Below are 18102 nucleotides of genomic sequence, written 5' to 3'. Positions count from 1 at the left end.
GCTCTAATGATCATACGTGAGCTCGTGAGCTGCGCACTGTTATATGAGTGTGTGTCCTGGGTGTGGGGGATGTAGTATCTGCCTTGCCCCCGATGGGCCTGGTTTTGAGCGCTGCAGGAGGAATAAGGTGCTTCCTGTCCCAAGGTGGGGGTGGGGAGGAGCGTGTGTAGACTGGAGACGGCCAGCCTCCTTGCTGCCTGAGCTGCCTGGATCCCACCGCAGGAGTTAGGGTCTGGAGTGGAGGGTACCACAACATGGGCAGTGAGGTTCAGGGCAGCCCGCCGCTCAGGCCGGCAGAGCCCGCAGAACCGCCTTGGGTCAGGGCACAGGGTACAGGAAGTGCACAAACAAGGGGTCCTGACCTGGAGGACTTGGAATCTCGGCAGGAAGAGGACCGCTACAGGCTGATGCTCAGTCGCAGTGACAGTGAGAACATAGCCAGTAACTACTTCCGGCCCAAGCGGGCCAGCCAGATCCTCGGCACGGACCCCATGAAGAGCCTGGGTGAGCATCCCGCCTGCCTCCTGCCCTCCAGCCCCTCCCTGAGCGCTCTGGAGTCACATAGGCCGGGCCAGGAACCCCTTTCCCTCTCTGAGCCTGTTTGCTCCGCTGTAAACTGAGGGGAGCTGCCTCCTCCTGTGATCGGTGAGACGAGGTGGGGAGTGCCTCCCATCTCCTGTCCCCCTCCATTTCCTGGGGGGCGAGGTGCCAAGTTGGATCCTCTGTCTTCCTGACACACAGCAGGCCCTTAGCACGTGGCCGGGTCCCAGCCTGGGCTTGCCTAGGACTCGGTCAGTTCCTCACCAGCTTCTTCAGATGGCGACTCATTCCCAAAGCAGGGCAATCGGGACCACAACAGCAAAACACGATTTTACAAGCAAGAGTTGAAAGCCACTTTGCTCTTAAAACTGAAACCAAAGACACTGGGCTTCCAATCCAATACCAATTAAAAAGCAAACCTCAGATCTGTCCTGAGGTTGTTTGAGAAACAGAGTGGGTGGAGGTGAGGAGTAAGGAGAGGAAAGCTGGACTGTGAAGAAACTCACATCCCATGAGTACCTGGCATCGTGCCCATGTTGCAGATGAGGAAACCGAGGCTGAGAGAAGCAGCTCCCCAAGGTTACCCTCCCATGAAGTAACGGAGCAGGGTTTTGCAGCAGGCTTGTCTGGCTTGACACCCCAGGCTGCACAGTCTGAGGCTTGAAAATTCATGCGCCCAGACCAGACCCTTTGGGCAGAGATGCAGTGCTGGGCCCAAGGCCTCAGCCAGAGCAGCTCTCAGAGCCTGGGGTCCCAGGGCCTCTGGCTGGGGCGGGGGGACCAGACTCTGTACCCCACACACAGTCTTTCCTCTCCACCCCCCGCATCCTGGCCAACAGCGTGTCTCCCTTCTGTGCTTTTCCGCAGCACACCACAGCTCCCCACCAGGCCTCAGCTCCCCGCTCGGTGGCGGCTCTGCCATCCCACCTGCCCAGGCCCCGGAAATGCCCCAGCCTCGGCCCTTCCGCCTCGAGTCCCTCGACATCCCCTTCACCAAGGCCAAGCGTAAGAAAAGCAAAAGCAGCTTTGGCGGTGAGCCTCTGTGAACACACTGCCGGCTGCCGCCCTGCCCTTGGGCTCCCGTGAGACCGCCAGGCCCCCCAGGGCAGCTCCAGCCAGGCCTCCTCCCGCCTGCCCCCAACAGTGACTGGGGCACCCAAGGGGGCCTGTCCCTGGGAAGGCTCACTCCCCTCTCTGCTACCCAGAGAGCCCACTCTGCCCAGGGTGTGAGCCCCTCGGAGCCTGGACCATCCTTGGAGATAACTGCTCCCCACGCCACACCAGTGTTCCCATCGGCCCACCGCCGTGCCCACCAGTGCGGTTCCGTGCCTTCCTGGGTTCAGAAACCTCAGCTCTGCCTCCAGGCCTTCATCAGCATCCTGCAGAGTCCTGCGGCTTCCACGTGGATCAAGATCAGCACCTTGGCAGTTGAACACTCTTCCTCTGTCCAGTAGGCCCCACTTGGGGGGGAAGCCCTGTGGGGCGGGCCCAGGGGTCCTGGATCAGCTGGTCTGCGGCCCACGGGAGGCCATTCCACATTAAGCTGCCCTAATAAACTGCCTTTTACCGACGACTGCTCTTCTCTGGTCCTCGGACAGCGTCCCCACGGCCCCTCCCTGGCCTCCTTGGGGAAGCTCTTTTGGAGCAGGGCTTCTTTTGTGTATGTATGTACGTTTGTGTTTACTTTTGGCTGTGCTGGGTCTTCGCTGCTGCACACGGGCTTTCTCTAGTTGGGGTGAGTGGAGGCTCCTCTTCGTTGCGATGCACAGGCTTACTGTGGTGATTTCTGTAGCAGAGCAGGGCTCTGGGCACACGGGCTTCAGTAGTTGTGGTTCATGGGCTTAGTGGCTCTGTGGCATGTGGCATCTTCCTGGACCAGGGATCTGTCCGGTGTCCCCTACATTGGCAGTCCGATCCTTAACCACTGAGCCACCAGGGAAGCCTGGAGCAGGGGTTCTTAACAGCCTGCAGGCTCCAGGTCTCTGCAACTCCCTGCAATTTTGAGTATAAGTGCAGCTTTTTCAGCAGAGAGCATATAAATGTGAACCGGTGTTAGATTCTTGAAGGATCTGTGACCCAGGAGAGCAGACTCCTTGTTCTGGGAAATAGGGGCCACATCTGGCTGAGGTCCAGAGAAGACCCAGGTCTTGATGCCCTCAGGGGCTGTGTTGGAACCGTGCGTGCTAACATCGCTAGAAATGAATCCAGGCCATCCCAGTTGCCTAAGACTGACCCATCCCCTTGCCCATTGTATCCCAGGCCTGCTATGTGGGAGGGGCCCAGTCTGAGGGAAAAGGCTTTGGTGCTGTCCTGAGCCTCATTTCACACTGAGCATCTGTGAAATGGGGATAATACCAACCCCACAGGGTTATTGTGAAGGTTAAATGAGATAGTGTATAGAGTTCTTTGTGCAATCTCCAGGGGATCTTTGAACCCAGGTCTCCCGCATTGCAGGCGGATTCTTTACCAGCTGAGCCACCAGGGAAGCCCAAGAATACTGGAGTGGGTAGCCTATCCCTTCTCCAGCAGGTCTTCCTGACCCAGGAATTGAACCGGGGTCTCCTGCATTGCAGGCGGATTCTTTACCAACGGAGCTATCAGGGAAGCCCTCACAGGGTTACTGTGAAGGTTAAATGAGATAGTGTGTAGAGTTCCTGCTGTGTAGCAGGTGCTGTTACTTCTCCAGTCCTCCCCTTCATATTTTGTATTAACTACTGTGGTACCTGCCCCAAGCTACTTGCCTGGGCCAAGGAGCTCATGTTCTGGAGAAGCCAGGGCAGAAGGTGCTTAGGAAACCCAGAGATCAGCCTAAGGGGAGGCAGGCTGCAGTGCACCCTTTGAGCAAGAGAATGCAAAATCAGGTCTGTATGGGGAACAGTGTCCTTGTGAAGGGAGCAGCAGTTTGTGGTTGCTTTTACTTAGACCCGTGGTGGTCTGAGGAGAGCTGGCTGCCCTCTGTCAGTTCAGAAGGGGTGTGGGGCCAGCCCGCCAGGCTCCTCTGTCCATGGAGATTCTCCAGGAAAGGTACTGGAGTGGGTTGCCATTTCCTTCTCCAGATCTTCCTGACGTAGGTTACAAACCTGGGTCTCCTGCATTGTAGGTGGATTCTTTACCGACGGAGCTACAAGGGAAGCCCCAAAAAGTTACCCTGAAAGTCGCTCAGCCAACTCTTTGCGACTCCATGGACTGCAGCTCGCCAGGCTCTTCTGTTCATGGAAGCCTCCAGGCAAGAATACTGGAGTGAGTTGCAATTTCCTTCTCCAGGGGAATCTTCCCGACCCAGGGATCGAACCTAGGTATCCCGCACTGCAGGCAGATTCTACCCTCTGAGCCACCAGGAGAAGCAGCCTGGAAACCGGAGAAGCGCCCAGGTTACAGGGCTGGTGCGAGCATGCGCCCAGCTAGAGGTTCTGAATGTACGCCCAGTCCACACTGCCTCCGGCCTGCGGGTGGGCCGCGCCCGCGCCAAGGCCCTGCGCCCGTGAGCAGCGGGAGAGATTCCGGCCCTCTTCCGCAGCCCCCACGCCCGCGACCCGTCCCCGGCCTTTTTCCAACCATCTCCTCCCTGCAGAGAGTGGAAGTGGGGCCTGGCTCCAGTCGAACCTGTCCCGGGCCAGCAAACATCCAGCCCGGACCCTGACCCGAACGCCGCGGCCCAGTCCAGGACCAATCGGATGAGGAGGCGGGAGCCGGCCGGGACTCCGGCGGGAGCCGGCAGTGGGCGGAACCCAAGGGCTCTCGGCCCTACTGACTGGCCGCGGCCGCAGAGCTGTCTCTCTAGGATTGAGCTTTTTCCTCTCGGGGGGGCGGGACCGCGCGCCGCTTTCACCAATAGTGTGCCCAGAATCCGCCTCTCTCAGGGATACTTCCGGCCGGGTTCCTCGCGCCTCGCCGTCCAAACAGAGGTTCCGGACGCCCGGCGCTGGCGTTTCGAATCACTTCCGGGTGATACTCCAAGACAACGAGCCACGATTGGGCGACCGTGGAAGGGGCACTTCCGGTGCCCAGGCGCCTGGTTTCTTTGGAGCAGGAAGATGGCGCCCCGCGCGGCCCGTGTGTGTTCCGGCTGGTGGCTGCTGCTGCTGCCTTTGCTTGGCCTGGCCGGCGCCAGCGGTCCCCGCACCTTGGTACTGCTGGACAACCTCAACCTCCGGGAGACGCATTCACTTTTCTTCCGGAGCCTGAAGGGTGAGATTGGGGCCCGATGGATTGGCAAGGTCCCTGAGCCCGGAGACACCGACCCCTCTCCCTCTCACCCGAGCTGGCCTTCCAGGTCTGACCTGCCGCCAGGGGGCTGGTGGGGGGACGGGGGCAGGACGGTCATGGTCTCTGCATTGGTGGTTTCTCTTTGCTTCCTATCTGCCTCAGCTCCCTCATTCTCTTTTTCCAGATCGCGGCTTTGTACTCACATTCAAGACCGCAGATGACCCCAGCCTGTCCCTCATTAAGTACGGGGAGTTTCTTTATGACAATCTCATCATCTTCTCCCCTTCGGTAGAAGGTAAGGGCTGCGGGTCGCCCCAGAACTCTGATTTATCAGCTTTCTTTAGGATCGTGGGCATTCCTGGGATGGAATGGGTCGCCAGCCCTGGGCGCTGCTGCTCCCAGAGAAGAGAAATGCTAACGCTCAGTTGGTAAAGAATCTGCCTGAAATGCAGAAGACGGTTCGATTCCTCGGTCAGGAAGATCTGTTGGAGAAGGGATAGACTACCCACTCCCGTATTCTTGGGCTTCCCTTGTGGCTGAGCTGGTAAAGAATCCACCTGCAATGCGGGAGACTTGGGTTGGGAGATCCCCTGGAGAAGGGAAAGGCTACCCACTCCAGTATTCTGGCCTGGAGAATTCCATAGGTTCTATAGTCCATGGAGTTACAAAGAGTCGGACACGATTGAGTGACTTTCATTTCACTTCACTTCACTCTGGGCTTAGGAGACGATATGTCCTTACCAGAAGACAGAGCTAAAGACTGGGATCAAGTGTTGTTGCAGACCTTAGAACTCCTGGCTCTGCTACTCTGAGAAGTGGGTTTTCTCCATTAAAGGGCCTGATAAGAAAGATGAACAGTTCCTTCACCGTTGCGCCCCCCGCCCCCTTAGGTTTGCCTGTCTGGAAAGAGAACATGGCTGTACCATAAGTATGATTTTCTGTAAAGGGGCATTGGTGGTAGTTGATCCTGAGAATTCAGATGGAGTCCTAGTTAGGCTGAGAATAACCTTTAGTGATTACCTAGTCCAAACCCCTATTTGAGGCTGGGTGCATATATCCAGGGCTTAGCAGAAGACTAGTTGTTGAACCAAACGAACATCTTCACTAGATTTTCCAGTTGGCATTCCTGTGACAGCTTACTATTTTAGCTTACTATTTTATTTCAGTCTGCCACTGTACAACTCTGTTAAGAAGATCATGTATTAAGCTGAAATTTGTCTCTTACTTCCTGCTTTGTTTATTGGGGCAAGGAGGAAAAGGGTTTCTGATACTCCCCAGGGCCTAAGAGAATAGGTCTAATGCTTATTTTGCTTAGAGGCATAGCCTTTGCATGATCAGGTCCTGAGTTATTTGGTTGTTTCTTCTCCAGACTAAATATCCCCAGTTCTTTGGCTGTTTCCCTCTTTGTTGTGCTTTTTCAGTGAGCATCCTAGTCATTCTCTTCTTTAGTGGCTTCAGTTTATCTTTTTCTCAGAGGACACAAGTTGTCCCTGTCCGGGGTAAGTCAGGACTGCCATCTCTCTGTTCAGTTCATGAAGCTTAGGAAGGCTGCCTCTTGACTGGCATCGACTTTCTTGTCTGTGGTTCATGTGAGATTGGGATCTGCCAAACCCCTGATGTATTTTCCCTAGGGTCCCATTACTTGGTGAGGTGCTCCCAACGCCCCTGTAACATGTGCCTTTGGAATTGGCTTTTAGAGGCAAGTTCAGTTGTGCATTAAAATCTTCAAGTTGGCTAGGCAGGCGAATGATGCCTTTAGCAGGTTAAGTGGTGTTTGCTGGATTGCTGTGTTGGAACTCTGAAAGCAGTACTGAGTAGTGACAGAGCCTGCCCTTGAGGAGTCTTTCAACCTGTGAGGAAATAAAAATAAGGACTTGAAATGAGTTCCCAAGCCACATGTCAGAATGCCCAAGATGGAGTGGAGGGACTGTCTGAGTTGTGCTTAGAAGGGTCACTGAGGGGGAGGGAAGTGGCAGAGGTGGGCTGAGGAGGCTGAGGTTGGCTGCTGTGAGTGGGAGAAACGGCAGAGCCTAAGATACTGCTTCAGAAATCGGGGTCATTTCCGTACCCACTTCGCGATCTTTACCACTTTCCATATTTGTGATAGTAATGTTTTTCTTCAAATTGACCTGCTTTAAAAAAAACCCAGTTTAAAAGAAAACTAGTAATGAACCCCTTGTCACCACTGAAGATGGAAAGCCAGTACTCTACCATCGTTTGATTTCTGTGGAGGAAAATATAAACAGAATGAATGCAGTGCTGTCAAGTTCTAGCTGATTCTTGACCTGCTGAAGGCTTTGGACCTGAGGCATCCTCTTAAAAGAGGAGATGAGCTGGTTGAGAGAAGTGTTAAGGCCAGTATTGAACTGTGACCATTCTTGATGGAGAAAGTAGGGAAAACAAATGGAATAATGTCTCTGAGATTCAGTGTTATTTGAAGCCCTGCCCGGCATCTTTGTGGTCAACTTTTCTGCCTCTTGCAGGGTGGGGACCGATCTTGAGGGAAACCGTCTCAGACACCCCTAGGGAAAAGGCTAGCATGTTCTGGAGGTCGGGGGTGTTCAGGATAAGTCATGTCCAGGATAAAGGCTCTGAGTGCCCTTCTGTGGTACTGTGACTACTAGGCCCTCTTAGGTGTGAGGACCCTGGCCTGGCTGCCTCCTCCACGTGTCAGTTGGTTCCTTGCTCTTCTGGGATCTGGAAGCTCTGAAGGCACGTGCAGTAATGGCTACAGGAGAAGGATCCTTAGCCTGTCCTCTGTACCCGGGAAACACTGGGTCCTTGTTTTATAGATGGGGAAACGGGCTTAGAAAGGTGAAGGGGTTGCCTGGATTTGTTGTTCTTCAATCACTCAGTCGTGTCTGACTCTCTGTGACCCCGTGGACTGCAGCATGCCAGGCCTCCCTGTCCATCACCAACTCCCAGAGTTTACTCAAACTCAAGTCCATCGAGTCAGTGATGCCATCTAACCATCATCCTCTGTTGTCCCCTTCTCCTCTGCCTTCAGTCTTTCCCAGCATCAGGGCCTTTTCCAGTGAGTCGGCACTTCACATCAGGTGGCCAAAGTATTAGAGCTTCAGCTGCAGCCTCAGTCCTTCCAATGAATATTCAAGATTGATTTAAGATCAACTGGTTTGATCTCCTTGCAGTCCAGGAGACTCTTAAGAGTTTTCTCCAACACCACAGTTCAAAAGCATCAATTCTTCAGTGCCCAGCCTTCTTTATGGTCCAGCTCTCACATCTGTACATGACTAATGGAAAAACCGTTACCCTTGACTAGATGGACCTTTGTTGACGAAGTGATGTCTCTGCTTTTCAACATGCTGTCTAGGTTTGTCATACTTTTTCTTCTAAGGAGAAAGCGTCTTTTAATTGCAGGGCTGCAGTCAACATCTGCAGTGATTTGGGAGCCTAAAAAAATAAAGTCTGTCACTGTTTCCATTGTTTCCCCATCTGTTTGCCATGAAGTGATGGGACCAGATGCCATGATCAGGAGTTTTTTGAATGTTGAGTTTTAAGCCAGCTTTTTCACTCTCCTCTTTCACTTTCATCAAGAGGCTCTATAGTTCCTCTTCGCATTCTGCCATAACAGTGATGTCATCTGCATATCTGAGGTTATTGCTATTTCTCCCAGCAGTCTTGATTCCAGCTTGTGCTTCATCCAGCCTGACATTTCTCATGATGTACTCTGCATAGAAGTTAAATAAGCAGGGTGACAATATACAGCCTTGACTTAGTCCTTTCCTGATTTGGAACCAGTCTGTTGTTCCATGTCTGGATCTCACTTTTGCTTCTTGACCTGCATACAGATTTCTCAGGAGGCACGTAAGGTGGTCTGGTATTCCCATCTCTAAGAATTTTCCGCAGTTTGTGGTAATCCACACAGTCTTCGGCTTTAGTGTAGTCAGTGAAACAGAGGTAGATGTTTTTTTGGAATTTGCTTTTTCTGTTATCCAACAGATGTTGGCAATTTGATCTCTGGTTCCTCTGCCTTTTCTTAATCCACCTTGAACATTTGGAACGTCTCAGTTCATTGCCTGGCTGGGAGAATTTTGAGCATTACTTTATTAGCGTGTGAGATGAGTGCAATTGTGCGGTAGTTTGAGCATTCTTTGGCATTGCCTTTCTTTGGGACTGGAATGAAAACTGACCTTCTCCAGTCCTGTGGCCACTGCTGAGTTTTCCAAATTTGCTGGCATATTGAGTGCAGCACTTTCACAGCATCATCTTTTAGGATTTGAAATAACTTAGCTGGAATTCTATCACCTCCACTAGCTTTGTTGGTAGTAATGCTTTTTATTTATTTTTTAATTTTATTTTATTTTTAAACTTTACAATATTGTATTGGTTTTGCCAGATATCGAAATGAATCCACCACAGGTATACATGTGTTCCCCATCCTGAACCCTCCACCCTCCTCCCTCCCCATACCATCCCTCTGGGTCGTCCCAGTGCACCAGCCCCAAGCATCCAGTATCGTGCATCGAACCTGGACTGGCGACTCGTTCCATATATGATATTATATGTATTTCAATGCCATTCTCCCAAATCATCCCACCCTCTCCCTCTCCCACGTGTCCAAAAGACTGTTCTATACATCAGTGTCTCTTCTGCTGTCTCGTACACAGGGTTATTGTTAACCATCTTTTTAAATTCCATATATATGCGTTAGTATACTGTATTGGTGTTTTTCTTTCTGGCTTACTTCACTCTGTATAATAGGCTCCAGTTTCATCCATCTCATTAGAACTGATTCAAATGTATTCTTTTTAATGGCTGAGTAATACTCCATTGTGTATATGTACCACAGCTTTCTTATCCATTCATCTGCTGATGGACATCTAGGTTGCTTCCATGTCCTGGCTATTATAAACAGTGCTGTGATGAACATTGGGGTACACGTGTCTCTTTCCCTTCTGGTTTCCTCGGTGTGTATGCCCAGCAGTGGGATTGCTGGATCATAAGGCAGTTCCATTTCCAGTTTTTTAAGGAATCTCCACACTGTTCTCCATAGTGGCTGTACTAGTTGGCATTCCCTGTTGGTAGTAATGCTTTCTGAGACCCACTTGACTTTGGACTCCAGGATGTCTGGCTCTAGGTGAGTGATCACACCATCCTGGTTATCTGAATCATGAAGATCTTTTTTGTATAGTTTTTCCGTGTATTTTTGTGAACTCTTTTTACTACCTTCTGCTTCCGTTGGGTCCATAGCATTTCTGCCCTTTATTGTGCCCATCTTTGCATGAAGTGTTCCCTTGGTGTCTCTAATTTTCTTGACGAGCTCTCTAGTCTCCGTTCTGTTGCTTCCTCTATCTCTTTGCACTGATCACTGAGGAAGGCTTTCTTATCTCTTGCTATTCTTTGGACTCTGCATTCAGATGGGCGTACCTTTCCTCTTCTGCTTGGACTTTTACTGTTCTTTCTCAGCTATTTGAAAGGCCTTCTTAGACAACCATTTTGCCTTTTTGCATTTCTTTTTCTTGGGGATGGTTTTGATCACCGCCTCCTGTACAGTGTCACGAACCTCCATCCATAGTTCTTCAGGCACTCTATTAGATCTAATCCCTTGAATCTGTTTGTCACTTCCACTGTATAAGTATAAGGGATTTGATTTCGGTCATATCTGAATGGCGTAGTGGTTTTCCCTACTTTTCTTCAATTTAGGTCTGAATTTTGCAATAAGTAGTTCATGATCTCAGCTCCCGGTCTTGTTTTTGCTCACCGTATAGAGCTTCTCCAACTTCGACTGCAAAAAATATAAATTAGTCTGATTTCGGTATTGACCATCTGGTGATGTCCATGTGTAGAGTTGTCTCATGTTGTTGGAAGAGGATGTTTGCTATGAGTACTGCATTCTTTTGAGAGAACTGTTGGCCTTTTCCCTGCCTCATTTTGTACTCCAAGGCCAAACTTGCCTGTTACTCCTCCAAGTGTCTCTTGACTTACTACTTTTGCATTTCAGTCCCCTATGATGAAAAGGATATCATTTTTTGGTTTTAGTTTTAGAAGGTCTTGTAAATCTTCATAGAACTGTTCAGTTTCTTTGACATTAGTGGTTGGAATATAGACTTGAATTACCATGATATTGAATGGTTTGCTTTGGAAACGAACAGAGATCATTCTGTCGTTTTTGAGTTTGTACCCTAGTACTGCATTTCAGACTCTTGTTGACTATGAGGGCTACTCCACTTCTTCTAAGGGATTCTTGCCCACAGTAGTAGATATAATGGGTATCTGAGTTAAATTTGCCCATTCCTGTCCATTTTAGTTCACTGACTCCTATAATGTCGATGTTCACTCTTGTCATCTCCTGTTTAACCACTTCCAATTTACCTTGATTCATGGACCTAACATTCTAGTGCCTATGCAGTATTGCTCTTTACAGCATCGCACTTTCCTTTCACCACCAGACATATCCACAACTGGATGTTTCCACTTTGGCTCAGCCTCTTTATTCCTTCTGGAGCTATTTTCCCATTCTTCTCCAGTGGCATATTGGGCACCTCCTGACCTGGGTAGTTCATCTTTCAGTGTCATATCTTTCTGCCTTTTCATACTGTTCACTGGGTTTTCAAGGCATGATGCCTGGAGTTAAGCCCAGGTATCTCAGTTTCATTCATACGGAAGTGAGAGTTGGACCATAAAGAAAGTTGAGGTCTGAAGAATTAATGCTTTTGAACCGTGGTGTTGCAGAAGACTCTTGAGAGTCCCTTGGACTGCAAGGAGATCCAACCAGCCCATCCTAAAGGAAATCAGTCCTGAATATTCATTGGAAGCACTGATGTTGAAGCTGAAACTCCAATACTTTGGCTACTTGATGCAAAGAGCTGATTCGTTGGAAAGACCCTGATGCTGGGAAATATTGAAGAAGGGACGACGGAGGATGAGATGGTTAGGCAGCATCACCAGCTCAAGGGACATGGATTTGAGCAAACTCTGGGAGATAGTGGAGGACAGAGGAGCCTGGTGTGCTGCAGTCCATGGGATTGCAAAGAGTTGGACACAACTTAGTGACTAAACAATAAATCATCAATTTCCTAGTCTGTCACTATGCTGGAGTTTCAGCAGCAAGCTTCCTGACACTTTGGGCTGGATGATTTTGTCTTGTGGGCACTGTCTTGGTCAGTGCAGTGTCCTGAGCCCCTACCCACCAGGTAGCAGCAGCCTGCTTCCCCTGGTGACAAGAAACATCTGCGGGTATTGCCTTGAGTGGCGGAATCACCTTGCTGGGAACCCCTGTGCTGGACCAAGCAGCTGTTGTACGTTGTAAGGATTTGCCTGGCCTCTCTGGAGGAGGCTGGGTGGATGGCTCGGTGTGGGGTAAGAGCTTGAGCGCCCCCCACCCCTGACTAAGATGTTCTGTCGATTGGTAAGGTACTGTGCTTTTCTTTCTCCTGAAAATCAGCGCTCAGAAAAGAGGGCCGTCCTCACGTTTGCGTCGTTACAGACTTACGTGGTGAGCTCATTTCTAAGTGCCCAGTGGATGTGGTGGGCAGACTTGCGTGCCCAGCCGGCGTGAACGGCACCTCCAGCCTTCCAGTTGCCCGGGCAGAGATCTTGGCGCCGTCCTTCGTGCCTCCCTCATCAGGCTTGGCCCTCGACGTGGGGGCGCAGGGCTGCCCTGCTTCCTCCCCCTCCACTGCTGGGGTCCAGACACCACTCTTCACTGCCTGGGTGATTGCAGTGGTCCCCTGTCTCTGCGTCCATCCTCACCCCTGTTCCTGATTCCCCTCATAGCCACCAGAACCATCCTTTAAAGGTACAAGGAGATTATCTTGGTCTCCTGCTCAAAGCCCTCGGTGGCTCCCCCTGTGGCCACTGTCACAGAGCCCACAGAAGCGGCAGTGCCCGGCTCCCTCTGCTGCGCCTCACCCCTTTGTCACACTGAGCTCCTCCCTGATGGCGAGTCGCCCACCTCGGGGCCTTGCACCTGCCGTTCTCGGTGCCCGGGTGCTCGCGCCCCCAGATGCCTCGCTCGCTCACTCACACACACGTGCCCGGCGTCTCCCTGGCCAGCACACATGTACGCCAGCCCCTTGTCCTGCCTTTTCTTCTCAGCACACAGGAAGCAATTTCACGTAACGAAAAGGTGAGTTACTGAGCACTCTAGCCGCTGCTTCATGTTGAGCCTCAGGGGTGCGTGTGGGGAGGGCCCTTGAGGGCATCCCTGGCGGCTCAGACGGCAAAGAATCTGCCTGCAATGCGGGAGACCTGGGTTCCATCCCTGGGTGGGGAAGCCCCTGGAGGAGGGCCTGGCAGCCCACTCCAGTATCCTTGCCTGGAGAATCCCCAGGACAGAGGAGCCTGGCGGGCTGCAGACCATGGGGTCGCAGAGCATCTGACACGACTGAGCGACCCAGCACTCGAGCCTGCTGCAGCCCCCGCAGTGCCAGTTCTGGGTACTTATGGCCGTCCCCTGACCCTCTGGCCAGAAAAGGGTGTGGTCTTACAGTTACAGGTGCTGAAAGTCCATGTGCCTTTTTGGAGCTCACTTTAAAACAGTGTATGAAGTGGTCCTGTTGTGACTGCTGGACCTGGGTTAATGGGGAAACTTCTCGTGTCAGGCAGAGCACTGCCCGGGTCACGTGACTGCACATCCTGAGGCTCAGGAGCGCCCCTTCTCAGGCGGGCGCACTGAGGTGAGGTCGATGGGCTCTGGAGAGCGGCCAGGGGCCCAGGAGTGGCTTGAGTGAAGACAAAGGTACTGATGGAAAGTGCGGGTGATATGCTGCAAGTTGTTTCACGAAATGGGAGTGAAGAAACGTGGCACTTCTAGACGAATAGTTCGTGTGTGACTTGAAATGTGTATGACTGACTTGACAGCTGTGATTGGTAGGTGTTGGAGTGTTTCATTTGTACTTCTAAAGGTTTATGAATTTGAGCCATTATTCTTGGCTCTTCACACTGAGGAACTGGGAACATTGTCCTGTCGGGACGTGTATGGTAGAGGTCCCTCTTGCTTTGGGCCCCCAGAGGGTGCTATTCTGTAATTGGTTGTGCCTGGTCTCTGGTGTGACTCAGCTGGTTAAGAACTCACGTGCCAATGTTCAATCCCTGGGTGGGGAAGATCCCCTGGAGGGAGGCATGGCAGCCCACTCTAGTATTCCTGCCTGGAGAATCCCATGGACAGGGGAGCCTGGCGGGCTACAGTCCGTGGGGTCACAAAGAGTTGGACACGACTGAAGCGACTTAGCACGGGGCTGTGGGTCACCCTCCCCACCCAGATGTCAGAGGAGCAGCGAGAGGAACCTTCTGGGTCCTGAGTCTGGTGCTTCTTTCAGATTTTGGAGGAAATATCAACGTGGAGACCATCAGTGCCTTTATCGACGGTGGAGGCAGTGTCCTGGTGGCTGCCAGCTCAGACATCGGTGAGTCTGGCCCGGGAGGTTGTGGCATTTCCCAGTGTTTCTCCAGGGGGCTGAGAGCTTTACACATGGAAGCTGCCAAATGGGCATTCGCGGTGGGGAGGTTGGGGGAGCCCTGCCAGGGAGGGCGGGCACTGCAGCACCCTTCAGTCCCTCCTGTGCCTCCCGTGACCAGAGCCAGGGAGGTGAGGAGCAGGTCCTGTTTAAGAGCTGGGACCCCTGTTTTTCTTTTCCTTCGTTTTGCTTTTTCCTTTTGTTCTTTTGTTTTTTTGGCGGCTCTTAAAAAAAGAAGGCAAGAGGGAAGATTAACAGATTTTTGTTTCTTATTTTGGACATTTTCAAAGATACTTAGAAGCAGGGAGAGGGGAGTGGGATCCCGAACCCCTTGTACTTAACCACCAGCTGCACTAGTGAGCACCCCCTGGCTACTCGTTTCCCTTCTTCAGTGTGGATAGGTTTTTAAAACTATGTTGGGTGGGGTCTTGGTTGGGTGTTGATGAAGAGGAGAGAAACCTTGTAAGTCCAGACTCACCCAGATGAAGTCTGCCCGAGGTACTTGGCTTCAAAGCAAGTTTTTGTGCAGAACCAAGATCACTGTGTACTTGCGGAGGGAGGGGTCAGCTGGTGGTGGTTTATCAGTTTAGATTCTGACTCCGCAGGCAGAACACCATGCTGTTGCCCAGGGGGCGTGGGGGCTGCGCCCGGCTTGGTGAGGCCTCAGGGCCTGGGGGTGACTGGTAGTAGAGTGAGTCATGAGGATGCTGGCAGGAGGGACACTGCTTGGCCCAGGGCCCCAGCTTCAGGGCTCAGTCAGGCGTCTGTCGGGTCTGTGCAGGCGACCCTCTCCGAGAGCTGGGCAGTGAGTGTGGGATTGAGTTCGACGAGGAGAAAACAGCTGTCATCGACCATCACAACTATGACGTCTCAGACCTTGGCCAGGTAACCAGCTCAGCCTCGAAACCAGGAGGGGCTTGGGAGGGGCCCCCTGGCTGGGGGGCCTTCTCCTGATCCAATTTCCCTCTGCTTGGGCAGCACACGCTCATCGTGGCCGACACAGAGAACCTGCTGAAGGCCCCCACCATCGTTGGGAAATCATCTCTGAATCCCATCCTCTTTCGGGGCGTGGGGTGAGTGAGCAGGAGAGGCTGGCAGAATCCTGGGGGAAGAAGGGGTCCCTTTTGTCAGGAGGCTTTCTTTCCCCTGGAGCACGTGGGTGAGATTAAATGTGACACTGAGTCAGATTCCATCGTCACAGCAAGAGGAGGGCTCGGGGTTTGGCTTTTAGGAAGTGTGATGAATTCCTGTGAAGAAGTGGCTCCTGGGGGACCCCAGTCCTTTGGGCTCAGTTCTTGGGGGTCAGAGTCGGGCAGTTCTCCTTTCCTTCTCCAGTATGGTGGCCGACCCTGACAATCCTTTGGTGCTGGACATCCTGACGGGCTCTTCCACCTCTTACTCCTTCTTCCCGGATAAACCCATCACCCAGGTGAGGGCCTTTGCAGCCTCGAGGCCTCCCGCTCCTGGGCCTGGGGCAGCACTTTTTATCCGAAAGTGAGCAGCAAGCAGGAGAGCCCCCTTGGCGGTGGGATGAGGAGTGGGTGGGCAGGGTGAGGGCGGCAGCAGGGGGTGGTCTCGGCCCTCCTGGCTGATGGCCTCGTGTTGCCACCAGTACCCGCACGCCGTGGGGAAGAACACCCTTCTCATCGCGGGGCTGCAGGCCCGGAACAACGCCCGGGTCATCTTCAGCGGCTCCCTTGACTTCTTCAGCGATGCCTTCTTTAACTCAGCGGTGCAGAAGGCTGCACCTGGCTCCCAGAGGTAAACGAGGGGGCCTGGGGCCACCGAGGGGTAGGTCTGTGTGGACCGGGAGGAGGGAGCCTTTTAGCTAAAAGTGCTGGAGGCTGAGTATCTTCAGGTGCTTTTTTGAAGACTTTGTCACTTTATCGCTTCTGTTGGCAATCTAGACTGTTCATAGTAGTAATGATTTATCTAGAGACGTTTTGGTGGTGGTGGTGGTGGTGGTGGTGGTGGTTTAGTCACTGAGTCGCGTCTGACTCTGCGACTCCGTGGACTGCAGCACACCAGGCCTCCCTGTCCTTCACTATCTCCTGTCACTGATGTTTTGGTAGCTGTGCACCTATCGTGTAGGTGACACCCAGAGCAGCGTGTCACGCCTGTCATCCTTTCCCGTGTTCCCCTTGAGCAGGATCCCAGACGTGTGTGGCCTTCAGGCAGGGCCTGGCTGGGTGTGGTCTGTCTGGTGCCTGGTGACTGGTTTACCAGGCACCACTGGAGGGAAGTTGGTCCCTGGCTGCAGCCTCTCCGTTTCTCCTTCTGCAGGTATTCCCAGACTGGCAACTACGAGCTGGCTGTGGCCCTTTCCCGCTGGGTGTTCAAGGAGGAGGGGGTCCTCCGGGTGGGGCCCGTGTCCCATCATCGGGTGGGCGAGACAGCGCCACCCAACGCCTACACCGTCACTGACCTAGTGGTAAGAGCCTGGCGCTGGAGGGCCCCTGGGTTTGGGCCAAGTTGATTCCGCTCAAAAGCACTCAACACTTGCATGCTGGGCCTGAAGCGCCCAAACGAGGCTGAATAAGTTCATCTTCACCCTAGGAAGTCAGCTCAGGTGCAGAGAGCCTGGCATATAACTCACCGTCACAGGCGGCCTTCTGTGGAGGAGGTGTGCTTTTGCTGTGGGAACGCAGAGCGGGGAGAGGCTTTACTGGTTTATTCCGCTGGGAGTAGAATTCACATTGAGTGGGGTCTGGAGAATCAGTCAGGAAAGGCTCGTGTGGCTACTGGAAGCAGGGCCGCTCAGGCGTGCCAGTGCGCTCAGGGAGAGCACTGTTCGAGGCAGGTCAGAGGGCTGGGCCAGCTGGCTGCGTCTCCACTTTGGGGGTGGGGGGCTCCTGCCCGAATCACAGGGGGATTCAGTGCAGCTGAAGGCGAGGCTGTCCTGCCAGGCACTGGCCACCGGGCTTACCCCAGCTGCTTGTCTCAGGAATACAGCATCGTCATTGAACAGCTCTCAGATGGAAAGTGGGTCCCCTTTGATGGCGATGACATTCAGCTGGAGTTTGTCCGCATCGATCCTTTTGTGAGGACCTTCTTGAAGAGGAAAGGTAAGCGCAGCTCTTGGGAGAGACAGCTCTGGAAGCCCATCCCTGCCTCTGTCTGGCTCTCGAGCAGCTCACCGATGGCCCGGGAAGCCCCTCCTGGCTGTATGTCTGGCTCTTCCCCAGGTGGCAAATACAGCGTCCAGTTCAAGTTGCCTGACGTGTACGGTGTGTTCCAGTTCAAAGTGGATTACAACCGGCTAGGCTACACGCACCTGTACTCCTCCACTCAGGTAAGCCCCCTCCTGCCACCCTCCACTCGGGGCACTCTCCGCCCCCGAACCCCGCCCCCGCGCGGCCAGGGCCCGGCACTGCTGCCTTCGCAGGTGTCCGTGCGGCCGCTGCAGCACACGCAGTACGAGCGCTTCATCCCCTCGGCCTACCCCTACTACGCCAGCGCCTTCTCCATGATGCTCGGGCTCTTCATCTTCAGCGTCGTCTTCCTGCACATGAAGGAGAAGGAGAAGTCCGACTGAGAGGCTGGCGCCCTGCACTCCTGGCAACAGAGTCGGAGGGTTTTCATAGGATTGGGTTTCTTCTGCCTTTCTGGTGGTTTTTGTTTTTTTTTTTTTTAAGCCACGGACAATGGTACAGCATTACCTCAGTGGGAGATGGAACATTGAGTACCAGCGGGTGGGGGGTTAGGGAATAATTTGTTTTTCCACCTTTAACGCTGTGTATTTTTTCATATGTGACGTCAACTCTCATTTCTAAAATAAAGAGAAACATGGCCCTCACATTTCATCTGACCCCTGTTGTACTTTGCTGATGGGGCAGGGGGATGCTGTTGAGAAATGACGGGTACAAAGTAGTAAGTGGCCCTTTTTAGTTTTGCTGAAGTCTGGAAATGACACAGCTGCTGAATGTCAAGGGGAGTG

The 18102-nt window shown here is 52.9% G+C and overlaps 2 protein-coding genes across 12 annotated transcripts in view; both read left to right on the top strand.

The window, feature by feature from the left end:
• KIF17 (kinesin family member 17) overlaps positions 1–2110 on the top strand; it is a 51466-nt gene extending 49356 nt beyond the window's left edge. For all 11 annotated transcript variants that reach the window (XR_015136682.1, XR_015136683.1, XM_086326194.1 and 8 more), the window contains 2 exons: positions 387–504; positions 1408–2110. Coding sequence is in view for 9 of the 11 variants with exons in the window: in XM_086326194.1 (XP_086182320.1) it covers positions 387–504; positions 1408–1586 (297 nt within the window). In the remaining 2 variants the exon portion in view is untranslated. The remainder of the gene's footprint in view (positions 1–386; positions 505–1407) is intronic.
• Positions 2111–4563: 2453 nt separating this feature from the next.
• On the top strand, positions 4564–17963 carry DDOST (dolichyl-diphosphooligosaccharide--protein glycosyltransferase non-catalytic subunit). The gene is made up of 11 exons (XM_086326292.1): positions 4564–4728; positions 4931–5041; positions 14028–14114; positions 14947–15050; positions 15144–15238; positions 15501–15594; positions 15778–15926; positions 16449–16596; positions 17110–17230; positions 17351–17457; positions 17551–17963. The coding sequence occupies exons 1-11, from the start codon at positions 4575–4577 to the stop codon at positions 17698–17700; spliced, it is 1320 nt and encodes a 439-aa protein (XP_086182418.1). The 5' UTR covers positions 4564–4574; the 3' UTR covers positions 17701–17963.
• Positions 17964–18102: the final 139 nt, after the last annotated feature.

The sequence above is a fragment of the Bos grunniens genome, chromosome 2 (genome assembly GCF_055505025.1).
Source record: "Bos grunniens cultivar Pamir isolate PY7600 chromosome 2, Bosgru_T2T1.0, whole genome shotgun sequence".
NCBI lineage: Eukaryota > Metazoa > Chordata > Mammalia > Artiodactyla > Bovidae > Bos > Bos grunniens.
The sequence above is the reverse complement of the archived record's forward strand: the minus strand, read 5'-3'. Positions and strand labels throughout refer to the sequence as shown.